The 13,222-nt window shown below is 39.3% G+C and overlaps 1 protein-coding gene across 11 annotated transcripts in view; it reads left to right on the top strand.

Annotated features, from left to right (window-relative positions):
* The window catches only part of TAF1 (TATA-box binding protein associated factor 1), a 97,926-nt gene that overhangs the window by 68,115 nt on the left and 16,589 nt on the right, over nt 1-13,222 (top strand). For 10 of the 11 annotated variants that reach the window (XM_060002380.1, XM_060002379.1, XM_060002378.1 and 7 more), the window contains exons 33-34: nt 11,173-11,240; nt 11,585-11,701. In XM_060002380.1, coding sequence (XP_059858363.1) covers nt 11,173-11,240; nt 11,585-11,701 — 185 coding nt within the window. Of the gene's footprint in view, nt 1-11,172; nt 11,241-11,584; nt 11,702-13,222 lie in introns of those variants that run through there. The other variant, XR_009518000.1, reaches the window with a different exon arrangement.

Genomic DNA, 13,222 nt, shown 5'->3' with positions numbered 1-13,222 from the left:
CTTTCTAACCTATCATTCACATTCCTGTCAGATAGACCTCTTTAATAATTCATACTTAGAAAAAGGTCAAACAATACAGAAATAGATAGAATTAAATATTAAAGCTTCTTCCAGAGACACTGCTTTGGGAAATATCCCCATTGTTCTCCTTACTTGCTGCAAGTGGTAAATCCATCCTTCTCCTGGAAAAAAAAAAAAAAAGCTTGTTCCTGCCCTCCCGCTCCTATCTCCCATAGTTTTATTCCCTAGAGGTAACAGTTTGGTGTGTATCCGTCCATACTTTTTTTTTTCTTTTTTTGCCGTACGCGGGCCTCTCACTGTTGTGGACTCTCCCGTTGCGGAGCACAGGCTCCAGACGCGCAGGCTCAGCAGCCATGGCTCACGGGCCCAGCCACTCCGTGACATGTGGGATCTTCCTGGACCGGGGCACGAACCCGTGTCTCCTGCATCGGCAGGCGGACTCTCAACCACTGCGCCACCAGGGAAGCCCGTCTATACTTTTTTCTGTACTTATACAAAACATGTTAAGTAATTACACATAAATAGTTTTTAACTTTTGGGGTTTTTTTACAAAAATTGTCATTTTTATAGATAATTATTCTGTAATTTGCTCTCTACTCATGAATATATCCTGATCCTCTTTTTTAAGCTTCCATTTTGAAATAATTTTAGACTCAAGAAATTACAAAAATAGTGTAGAGTCCTATATACCCATCACCCACCTTCCTCCAATGGTGACATCTTACATAGCTGTGGTTCAATATCAAAATCAGGAAATTGATATTGATGCATTACCATTAATTAGATTACAGACCTTATTCAGTTTGCACCTTTAAAACAATCTATATTCATTTGTGCATGTGGATAGTTTTATGCAGTTTTATGCCATCACACCACCACCACCACCATCAAGGTTTAGAACTGGTCTGTCATCACAAAAGAACTCCCTGACGCTACCCCTATGCATCCATGTCCCTCCACGTGCACCCACCATTCTCCTTGTTCCCTGGCAACCTCTTTACTCTTCTCCATCTCTATAGTTTTGAAACTTGAGCATGTTATATAAAGAATAATATAATATTTTTGAGATTGATTTTTTCACTAAATATAATTCTCTCGAGATCCATCAAAATTATTGTATGTGTCAGTAGTTCATTTTTTAAATTGTTGAGTAGTGTTCCATCTCACTAGAGTTTGTTCAACCATTCAGTCATTGAAAGACATTCAGTTTTCCAGTATTTTGCTTATGAATAAAGCTGCTGTGAACATTAGTATACAGGATTTTGTGTGAATATAAATTTTCATTTCTCTGGAATAAATGCTTAAGAATATGATGGTAGATGTATGTGTGGTTTTGTGAGAAACTGCTGTACTCTTCCAGAGTGCCCGTACCAAGTTGCATTCCCACCAACAATTATGAATCATTGTTTCTCCACAGTATTTGGTATTACCACTGTTTTAAAAAATTGTATCCATTCATCTATCTCATTGTGTTTTTACTTTGCATTCCCCTAATGGCTGTTGATGTTAAACGTCTTTTCATGTGATTATTTGCCATCCATATATTTTCTTTGGTGAAGTGTCTGTTCATTTCTTTGCCCTGGTTTTAATTGCATTGTTTTCTTATGATTAATGAGTTTTGAGGGTTCTTTATATATTCTAGGTATGTCCTTTATTAGATATGACTTTTTTTTTTTTTTGGCTGCGTTGCTTCTTGTGGGCTTTCTCTAGTTGCGGCGAGCAGGGGCTACTCTTTCATTACGGTGCGCGTGCTTCTCATTGCAGTGGCTTCTCTTGTTGGTGGAGCACAGGCTCTAGGCTCACGGGCTTCAGTAGTTGCAGCACGCGGGCTTCAGTAGTTGTGGCTCACGAACTCTTCAGTAGTTGTGGCTCACGAGCTCTAGAGCACAGGCTCAGTAGTTGTGACGCACGGGCTTAGTTGCTTTGTGGCATGTGGGGTCTTCCTGGACCAGGGCTCAAACCCGTGTCCCCTGCATTGGCAGGCAGATTCTTAACCACTACACCACCAGGAAGTCCCTAGATATATGATTTACAAAGATTTTTTTCTAGCCTGTGTCTTTTCAGTCTTTTGACAGTAACTTTGGAAGAGCATAAAATGTTTAATTTTGATGAAATCCAATTTATCAGTTTCTTCTTTTTGGACTGTGCTTCCAGTATGTCTCTAAGAAGACTTTGCTTAACCTAAGGTCTTGTGGGACTTCCCGGACCAGGACTTCCCGGACTTCCCGGCATGTGGGAACTTCCCGGACCAGGGCTTGAACCCGTGTCCCCTGCATTGGCAGGCAGATTCTTAACCACTGTGCCACCAGGGAAGCCCCATGATCCATTTTGAATTTATTTTTATATATGGCATGAGATTTAGGTTGAGGTTCATTTTCTTTTTGCCTGTGGATGTCCAATTGTTCCATTATTGTTGGTTGAGAAGACTGTTACTCCAGTGAGTTGCTGTGAGCACCTTTGTAAAAAATCAGTTAAATGTGTGGGTCTGTTTCTGGGTTTACTTTGTTCCACTGACCTACGTATCTGTCCCTCTGCACATCGCCGTGATTACTGTAGCTATGTAGTAAGTCTTATCATCAGGTAGAGTGATTCCTTTCACTTTATTCTTTTTCTAAATTGTTTTCTTATTCTTTAGCCTTTCCATGTAAATTTTAGAAGAATCTTGTCTATATCTACAAAAAAGTCTTGCTGGGATTTTGATAGGAATTGAGTTAAACCTATAGATCAATTTGGGGAGAATTGACATCTTTACTGATCCTGTCTTATTGTTAGTACATAGAGATCTCTATCATTCTTTTTATTGTATTCCATAGCATAAATATATATCATAATTGATATCCTTGCACATTTGTAGGAATATTTTTGTAGGAAATTTTGATGTTCTAAAACTGTGTTCCAAAAGGGCTGTCTGTACCTGTTTATAATAAAAATAACAGTGAAGGAGAATGCCTGTTTCCCTACAGCCTGTCCAACACTGGAGATTATCAGTGTTTTAAAATCTTTGCCAAATTATTTCTGTAAAATTCAAGTATATAACTTAAACTAAAATTTTCCATCATAAAAATGTTACATGTGCGTTAAAAAAAATCAGACCATATAGAATTGTATATAGTGAAAAGGAAAAATCTCCCTGTCCTTCCCCTTTACCCATCCCATTCTCCAGAGTAGTGTTAGTTTTGGTGTGAAGCATTCTGGGCCTTTTTCTGTACACACCATATACTTTTTCTTTTTTTGACAAATGAAAGCATATATTCTGTTCTATAATTTTCTTTTTTCAGTTGACATTATATTATGGACAATTTTTCATTCGTCTAAGTATGTGATCTTGTTTAAATAAAATCTGTTCATATGTGACTCAAAAAGGCAAAAGAGTGAACTGAATATCATTTTGAATGTTTCTGGAAAAAAAATCTAAATTGGATTTCTACTTTGCTTTTAAAAATACTGTGGCTGCTTGCTATGGAGAACAGTATGGAGGTTCCTTAAAAAAAACTAAAAATAGAGTTACCATATGATCCAGCAACTCCACTCCTGGGCATTTATCTGGAAAAGATGAAAACTCTAATTCAAAAAGATACATGCAAGGGGACTTCCCTGGTGGTCCAGTGGTTAAGACTCCATGCTTCCACTGCAGGGAGCACGAGTTCAATCCCTTGTCGGGGAACTAAGATCCCATATGCTGCACGACACGGCGAGAAAAAAAAAAAAAGATACACGCACCCCAGTGTTTATAGCAGCACTATTTACAATAGCTAAGACATGGAAACAATGTCCATCAACAGATGAATGGGTAAAGAAAATGTAATATATATATACACACATACATACACACAATTGAATATTACTCAGCCATAAAAAAGAATGAAGTAATGCCATTTGTAGCAACATGGGATGGACCTGGAGATTATCATACTAAATGTAGTAAGTCAGACAGCGAAAGACAAAGATCATATGATATCACTTTTTTGTGGAATCTAAAAAAATGATACAAAAGAACTTACTTACAAAACAGAAATAGACTCACAGACGTAGAAAACAAATTTACAATTACCAAAGGGGGAAGGTGGGGAGAGGGATAAATTAGGAGTTTGGGATTAACAAATACACACTACTGTATATAAAATAGATAATCAACAAGGACCTGCTGTATAGTACAGGGAACTATATTCAGTATCTTATAATAATCTATAATGAAAAAGAATCAGAAAAGAATAGATATATGTAGATGTATAATGGAATCACTTTGCTGGACACCTGAAACTATCACAACGTTGTAAATCAGCTGTACGTCAATTTTAAAAAATACTGTGGCTGCTACTATGTATAAAAAGGGTACAGTGATATATTGTATGGCACAGGGAATACAGCCAATATTTTATAATTAAATGGAGTATAATCGATAAAGATTTTGAATTACTATGTTGTACACCTGAAACTAATATATAAATCAACTATACCTCAATAAAATGTGTGTGTGTGTATATGTATATATAAATAAATACTGTGGCTGAAGTAGAGGGAGATTGCCCAGTGATAATTGTCTTTTGACATTTCATTTCTGTGAGAATACTTGTTGTTCAAGAATTCATTATCTGCTTGAGTTTGATAGGGAATAGACATAGGATGTCCATAAGTTACTAGCCCTCTTCTCTTATGTACTGTATTGAGCTAGTAAATAGTGATATAGCAATCTGTTACAAGGCATCATCTCACTGAAAGTCCTGTACTTATGGTGAGTGAGATATTATAATATGCTAGAAAACAAATATGCACCAGAAAGTGTTAAGGCTACAACAAAGCCCACATTTCCAAAAACAGCATTTGGGAAAATAAAAATTATTATTTATTAAAAGAAAAAGGAGATATAGAAAAATAGGCTTTCTGTCAGCCTGGGAGTTTCTATAATGTATTGTCAAGGCAGTGTATTTTCTGTGGTGCCAGGAGAAACAAAACAAAAAACCTTATTACCATGAAGGATATAAATCAATGTTAACTTCCCCGTGTTTATTCTATATAAGCTATTACAGTTGGCATCATGTAGAGTTAGGTGAAGAGTATAGAAAGAAAAATGGGCACAGAAAGAAAAATGGCCTAAATCTAATAAGTGATTGCTCTAAGCTCCATGGAGGCAGGAACCATGTCTGTCTCATATCCCCAGTGTGTAGGATAATTCTTGGCACATAGTAAACACTCGGTAAATATCTGTTGAATGAACTAACGGTCAAAGAGAGAGAGAGGTGGAGTACCCAGAAAAAGTGAAGTGTGGTGCAGTAGAAGCTCGGGCTTGGAGAATTTCAAGGAAAAGAAGTGAACGTCAATTGCGTATGTAACATAGCACTTCTAGGGTTGAGTCTGAAAAATGTTGAGTGGATTTGGCAGTTAGCATATCACTGTTGACCTGATGAACACAGTTTCAAAGAAGTGTTCTTTAACACTGCCTCATTCTCTGACACAGTTGCTACTTTCTCTATGATCCCTTAGTGCTTGGTATGTTGTTGAAATTATGAATTTGTGTATATTTATCTTCCATGAAGCCGTGAAAGGGCATCAAGGACAAGGACTTATCTCTTGTTTTTTGTTGTTTTGTTCTGTTTTTTATTTTTGTATCTTCGTATCATCAGAGCCTAGCACTATACCTGGCTTCCAGTAAGTACTTAAAAATGAAGAGTTAGGCTGTTATAAATTTTATTCTACAAGAAAAGGTGTTTTGAATTGTCTATATTGTTGTTTTTCTAATTGTAGAAATATGAGATGAGTGTGTTTAGCTAAGGCTATATGTGTAGTTTTTAAGTTGCTAAATGGAATGGTCCATTTGGGGGAAAAAAGTATTTTAACATTCTTTGGGACTTTTAATGAGGTAGGTCCTGAATGTAAATCCTACCCATGCCCAGTGAGATTTATTACCCCAGTTCCCCTCTGGATTTTCTAGCTTCTTGAGTTTCTAATCCAGATTCTGAGTAAAGTTCTGTTACAATGGTTTGAGAGCTCAAACCTCTTATCTTGGAAACTAAACATCTTAATTTGCATTTGATCTACATCATACCTAATGTAAAGAGCCTAGCTACAGTCTGAAAGGTTAGATTCACTTCTCTTTTTACCTTTTCTGGACCTAGTTTGAGATAAATATCTAAGAATTAGGAGAGCCCAAGCTCATCTTTTTTGGGATCTGTGGACTATGCATAATTGAATTTAGTAATTCTAGTTTCTTTAGGAATTAGCTGTGCACATTTTTCCTTTTTTTCTTTTTAAATCTGGCACTGATTTTTTTTAAGCTTTCTACTGCTACTGAGATTTTATTTTTTTTTTAGGTTTTTGGCCACACCCCACACAGCATGTGGGATCTTAGTTCCCCGACCAGGGATCAAACCCACGCCTCCTGCATTGGAAGGCAGAGTCTTAACCACTGGACCACTGGGGAAGTCCCGAGATTTTATTTTTTAATGTTAATGATTCACATTGCAACACATGCATATCCCCCACACTGTTCACTGTCAGGATAATAATTTATGCTTGTTTTGGCACAGTGTTCATCTTCTTAGGAGGAAGGTTATTTTTAGTATTTGTGGAAATGTTCTCAAAGGAAATAGGAGCTTAGGAGTGATCACAAACCCTCTTCTCTTGGTTGCATAGGACTGCTCACCAACTCAACTGGTATTTTTCTCTGAAACCTTTTAGATAGCAATAATACTTGTTTTCCCTCTCTAACTAGAACCACAAAGCTTGTAACTTTCTTCTCTTCTCCTGACATTACTAAAGAGGAAAATTAACTTAGAAATGACAAAAGGAATTTTCTTTGATTTTGGTGGAATATCAACTTTCCAAAGCTGTCATTGGAATTATCACTATTTAAGGACATTTGATTTGAATTACATGTGATTCTGTAGGCTACTGCCAATCCTTATGAATGAGGCAAAGTATAAATATAAATATATTTCTTAGATATTTGCAGTTGCTTTGCCATGATTTACTAGATAAGGAGAGAGAAGAAAAACAAAATTATTCAGAAAAACATTTCATTTTGCAAATGGGTCACTTGTTCTCCTGTAGGGCACAGTGATAATTCATAGACAGTTTTATCTTTCACATTCATTTTCATGTCATCCTGGAAATTGCTCTTCATAAATTCTGATTTTCTGTATAGTAATCCTTTAGAGACCGGGAAATTGGAATTCAGTTTCTGCCTCCTCTTTTTCCCCACAATAGCCACAGTATCTTTATTATTCCCGCAGAGGCCCTGTTGTCTGTGTATGTCTTTTCACTGGATGACTCTTCTCTTCCTAAGCTGAGAAACTTAAAGCTGATCATCCTACTTTTATTTGTTTGTTTGTTTATTTTCGGCTGTGTTGAGTCTTCGTTGCTGTGCATGGGCTTTCTCTAGTTGCAGCGAGCGGGGGCTACTCTTCATTGCGGTGTGCGGACTTCTCATTGCAGTGGCTTCTCATTGCAGAGCACAGGTTCTAGGCACGCAAGCTTCAGTAGTTGTGGCACGTGGGCTCAGTAGTTGTGGCTCGCAAGCTCTAGAGCACAGGCTCAGTGGTTGTGGCGCACGGGCTTAGCTGCTCCGCGGCACGTGGGGTCTTCCTGGACCGGGGCTTGAACCCGTGTCCCCTGCATTGGCAGGTGGATTCTCAACCATTGCGCCCAGGGAAGCCCTGATCATCCTACTTTTGGTAAGCACCTGATTGCTGCAGAATATAGAGCAATATTTTTAGCATTATGGAGATGGTTATGGACCCCTTTGAGAATCTGATGGAAAACTATGGATCTTCTACTCAGAAAAATATGTATTATATACAGAATTCTGTTTACAGTTTGAGGGGTTCATGGATCTCACTCATCATCACTCCATTCAAGAATTTCTGGTGTAGGGACTTAACTGGTGGCACAGTGGTTGAGAATGCGCCTGCAAATGCAGGGGACATAGGTTCAAGCCCTGGTCCAAGAAGACCCCACTTGCCATGGAGCAGCTAAGCCCGTGCACCACAACTACTAAGCCCGCGTGCCACAACTACTGAAGTCTGCACGCCTAGAGCCCGTGCTCCGCAAGGAGAAGCCACCGCAATGAGAAGCCCATGCACCACAACAAAGAGTAGCCCCCACTCACCACCCGTGTGCAGCAACGAAGACCCAGTGCAGCCATAAATAAATAAATAAATGAACAAACAAATTTCTGGTATAGGTAGGGTTAAGAAAATATCTGTATTTTTATCCGTTTTTGGTGATGTTAACAGTGGTTTGCCAACTCCACCACCATCTTTGATCCAAAATATTATACTTCAGTGCCACTTTGCATATAATAGAGTTAATAATAGAGTTATAATAGAGTTAAATAGCTGAAACCCTTGTAGCTCTTGAGAGCATGGACTGTCAGAAACTGAGAACAGACACAGCTAGTAATCAAAACACACAGAGAAGTATGTCAGCTATATAAGTAAGTGTATTTTTTTATATTCTGGGGGTTTTATTAGTGGGTATTTATTTTACTTTTTTAGGGTTTTCTTAATACAAATTTATTTATTTATTTATCTTTGGCTGCATTGGGTCTTCGTTGCTGCACACAGGCTCTCTCTAGTTGCAGCGAGCAGGGGTTACTCTTTGTTGTGGTGCGTGGGCTTCTCTTTGTGGTGGCTTCTCTTGTTATGGAGCACGGGCTCTAGGCGCACGGGCTTCATTGCTCCGCGGCATGTGGGATCTTCCCAGACCAGGGCTCGAACCCGTGTCCCCTGAATTGGCAGGCGGATTCTTAGCCACTGCGCCACCAGGGAAGCCCGAGGTCACATTTTTTAAATGGTTTAAAGTAAGAGAAAACTGCAAATGTATAAACTAATTTTTCCTTGTATTATGAGAGCACTGAGATATTGAAAACGTTGGTGTATGTTTAGGTTTCAAAACTGAAGAGCTGAATTCTTATTCTATAGGCTGGAGTTTGAGGGATGAGTCAGGTAGGTAGGTATAAGAGCCAGGATACTGCAATAAGCTGATGTACTGGCCTGGTGAAGGAGGGCTCTAACCTGTATGCAGGCTGTTTTCTCTAACATCATGCATTTCTATCAACATGAAAGCTTGTCTGATAACTTTTGCAGTCTGTGTCCATCAGTACTTTGAGGACCCAACCTACTGGTGGCCCTAGAAGATTAGAACTCAGAAACTTCAGCTTCGGTCTTCTTATCACTCAGACTGTTCTTGACTGTGAGCCAGCTCTGGCTGTCTTTATACATGTCCTGAATATCTTTTGGTTGACTGCGTTTTCTTTCTGGTTTGTGTTTGGCACAGTCAGTTTGTGTGAGGACACAGCTTTACTTATCTTTTATAAAGAATAGATGACCTGGGACTTCCTTCGTGGCTCAGTGGTTAAGAATCCGCCTGCCAATGCAGGGGACACGGGTTCGTGCCCTGGTCCAGGAAGATCCCACATGCCGCGGAGCAACTAAGCCTGTGCGCCACAACTACTGAGCCTGTGCTCTAGAGCCCACAAGCCACAGCTACTAAGCCCGAGTGCCACAATTACTGAAGCCGCGCGCCTAGAGCTCGTGCTCCGCAGCAAGAGAAGCCACGGCAATGAGAAGCCTGCGCACCGCAACGAAGAGAGCAGCCCCCCGCTCACCGCAGCTAGAGAAAGCCCGCATGCAGCAACGAAGACCCAGCGCAGCCATAAATAAATAAATAAATAAAAGAACAGATGACCTATGCTTGTGAGAGATTTTAACTGAAGGAGAGTTATTTATTTGTATAATAGCTTGCAATAGAGTAGTTACGGCACGAAAACTTCACTTGTGGTATATTTTTTATCCTTTACGTCCTGATAAATAGTACATTTAATTCAAGCATCACCTCCTCTGAGAAGCCTTTCCTAATTCTGCTTTCCTTCTTACATCCCTAAATTGGCTACTTCCTCCTCTATGCCTCTACTGAGCCCTGTATAGATTTTTTCACTGCATTGTATTGCCCCATTTGTTTATAGTCTATCTCACTGTGCTAGACCATAACTTCTTGAGGATATGGTCTATATCTTACTCCTTTCTGTGTCTAGTGCCTGGCACCTAGAAGGTACTCAAAAATGTTTTATGAATGATTAGGTGAATGAACAGTATGTTAAAGAATATTATAAAGCAATTAAGGCAGGGAGTAAAAACTCAGATGCCTTCAGGGTCCGGGCGTAAATGAATTAAGCAGCTCTGGTAGGGACCAAGGTAACCTGGGAAACACATGCCTTATCTAAAACTTATCTAAACACATGCCTTATCTAAAACTTATCTAAACACATGCCTTATCTAAAACTTAACAAAAACTGTATGGGGAGCTGTGTAGTTTGGTTAAGAATCACCTAATAGACTAAAGTGTCTTACATCAGTCAGATGCAGTGTGTGGACCTTATTTGGATTATGATTCCAAAAAATCAAATGTAAAAGAACATTTGTAAAACAGTTGGGGAAATTTGAATGTTGACTGGCTGTTTAATAATATTAAAGAATTATTGTTAACTATTTTAGGTGTAATACAGTTGTTTGTTTTTTTTTTTAAATAGACTTTATTTTTTAGAGCAGTTTAGAGCAAAATTGAGCAGAAGGTACAGAGTCCCCATATACCCTGTGCCCCTACACATGCTCAGCTTCCCCTGTTATCAGCCTCCCCCACTAAGGTGGTACATTTGTTAAAATCAATGAACCTACGTTGACACATCATTATCACCCAAAGTCCATAGTTTACATTAGGGTTCACTCTGGGTATTGTACATTCTGTGGGTTTTGACAGATGTATAGTGACAAGTATCTACCATTATAGTATCATACATAGTTATTTTTTTAGAGTCCTTAAAGACACATACTGAACAATTTATGGATGAAATGAAATGCTGCAATTTGCTTCAGAATAATTTGGGAAGTGTCAAAGTTGGTGTAAATGAAACAGGGCTGACCATGTATTGATAATCATTGACATTGAGTAATGGGTACATGGGAGTTCATTTTATTAGTGTCTCTGTTTTTGTATGTGTTTGAAATTTTCTACCTCCAAAAGTAGAGCAAGAGTCCAAGTTAAAGCTGAAGCATGATTCTTTGGATCTAGGGTAATGGGACACTACCGCTGGTGACAGAATGTAAATTTCTGGAACTGAAGTCTGCAAAGGTAATGGCATTCTCTTTTCATTTTTAGGGCCTGAAAGTCAGTATACCAAGACTGCTCAGGAGATTGTGAACGTCTGTTACCAGACATTGACTGAGGTAAGTGGTAAAGAGGAGGTCCCCTTAGGATCTAGCTTTCTGGAATCCCTTTGTTCCCTAGAGTGATGAGGAGGCCTTCTCTGCCTATCCTGTTTTAAAATGTAATATCCCACCCCAAACCTCAGCCCACATCCCTTAGTTCCTTCCCTGCTTTATTTTCCTACCTAGCACTAAATGTTTTTAATAAACTATGTAATTATTTACTTTAATTACCATATGTGTCCTGCCACTAGAATAGAAGCTCTTCGAAGACAGGGATTTTCATTTGCTCTTTTTACAACTTTTGTATCCCCAGTGTCTAAAACAAATGTTGAATGAATTCACTAATTTTCTTTATTTCTCAGTATGATGAGCATTTGACTCAACTTGAGAAGGATATTTGCACAGCTAAAGAAGCAGCTTTGGAGGAAGCAGAGTTAGAAAGCTTGGACCCAATGACCCCAGGGCCTTACACACCTCAGGTGAGTCTGAGGACTAGAAGCCTCCTCTTACAGTTTTCTTTTTGGTTTGGGAACTTGGGAGCATGTTAACAGATGTATTTACTGAGATACCCTTCTTCTCTGTCCTTCCTCTTCATATGCCTTTCGTGTGCTTTCTTGTCTTCTCAAAGGCTAAGGTGAGTGAGGGCCGTGGGTCTTGGTAGCCTTGTTGAATCCAGAAGAGACAGATATGGGATGAATGAACGGGGTGGGATCTTAGTTGTTTAGGCAGTATTTAGGAATACCAGATTCCTGACTACCATGGCCAGAGGCATTCTCTTGAGTCTCTGGGGCTCCCTTGCCTCATGCATTGGGGTTCTAGGACATCCCTAGAGTATAGACATGGGCCACATTGTTCCTGTGCCTTATAGATGCCTGATTACTCATTCCTTCTGAGATATCTCAGTGTAGCTCAGATGTCACCCATTTTCCTGGATTGACTCGCTCTCCCCATAAATGAAGACAGGTAATGTTTTATAGTGTTCTTCAATTTTCATGTGAAAGACTAGAGAGCAAGATTAATAAGAAATTTTTATTCTTTCTGATCTGACCCTTGAATGTACTAAGAGTCTCTTTCATCTATACTATACTCTTAGAGGGCTGGTATATTTGAATAATAAGACTTACCAGAATATAACTGTATTGGAGGCACTATGGTAAAGTGGAAAGTACATGAAGGTTGGTATAAAACAGTCCTGGGTTTGAGTCTTAGCTCTGCTGCTATCTAGCTTTGTGAACTTGGGAAGTTAACTTAACCCCTCTAATCCAGTTTCCGTTTCTCTAAAATGTACTTTTCAAGGTTGTTGCAAACATTAAACAAGGTCATTTGCCCAGCACATAGTAGACATTCAGGAAATGTTTATTTCCTTATCTGTATGAAAGTCACCTACAGGGTTCTCAGAGGCTCTTTCAAATTTAACCAAATATTCTAATGCATATTTCTCCCAATTCCCACTGGAAAACGTTTTTCCATTCTGCTCAGGTTTCACTCTGAACTAATAATGCAACCTGTGTGATCTCTGTTGGATAATTGCTGTCTATATCTCATTCATGCACTCTCCTTACCTATCTTTTACTCTCTCTTTCACCCCAAAACCTAGGCCACTGAGGGGCCAAGTATAAAGAGCCCTAAGATACGTCTTCCAGGCCCAGAACAAGGAAAGGCTCTTGGAGTGTGTGGGCAGATTGGGTCAAGGGGGCTTGGGTGAGTGATGTTGCCCAGGAAGGTCCTATTTGCTAATAGGCCCACAGCTTCCACAAGACCCTTTGTGGTAAGTTAAAGCCTGGGTTTTAGCCATCATTCCCCAGGAGAGTCTAACTACTGAGTGGCGTGTTTGCTCTGCTCTGTGACAGCCTAAGGCTAGCCCTTTGGTGAGTCAGACCCTTAGACCCAGAAGCCATCTTCCTTTCTTCCCTTCCCCTCCCACACTATCTCAAATGGTGGAGGAAAACCTGGCAACTGTTCTTCCTCCGGAGCAGTAGCTGTTGTTTTGTGCAGTTAAG

This window comes from Delphinus delphis, chromosome X (assembly GCF_949987515.2).
Source record: "Delphinus delphis chromosome X, mDelDel1.2, whole genome shotgun sequence".
Taxonomy (NCBI): Eukaryota; Metazoa; Chordata; class Mammalia; order Artiodactyla; family Delphinidae; genus Delphinus; species Delphinus delphis.
Note: the sequence above shows the minus strand (reverse complement) of the source record. Positions and strands in the feature narration are given on the sequence as shown.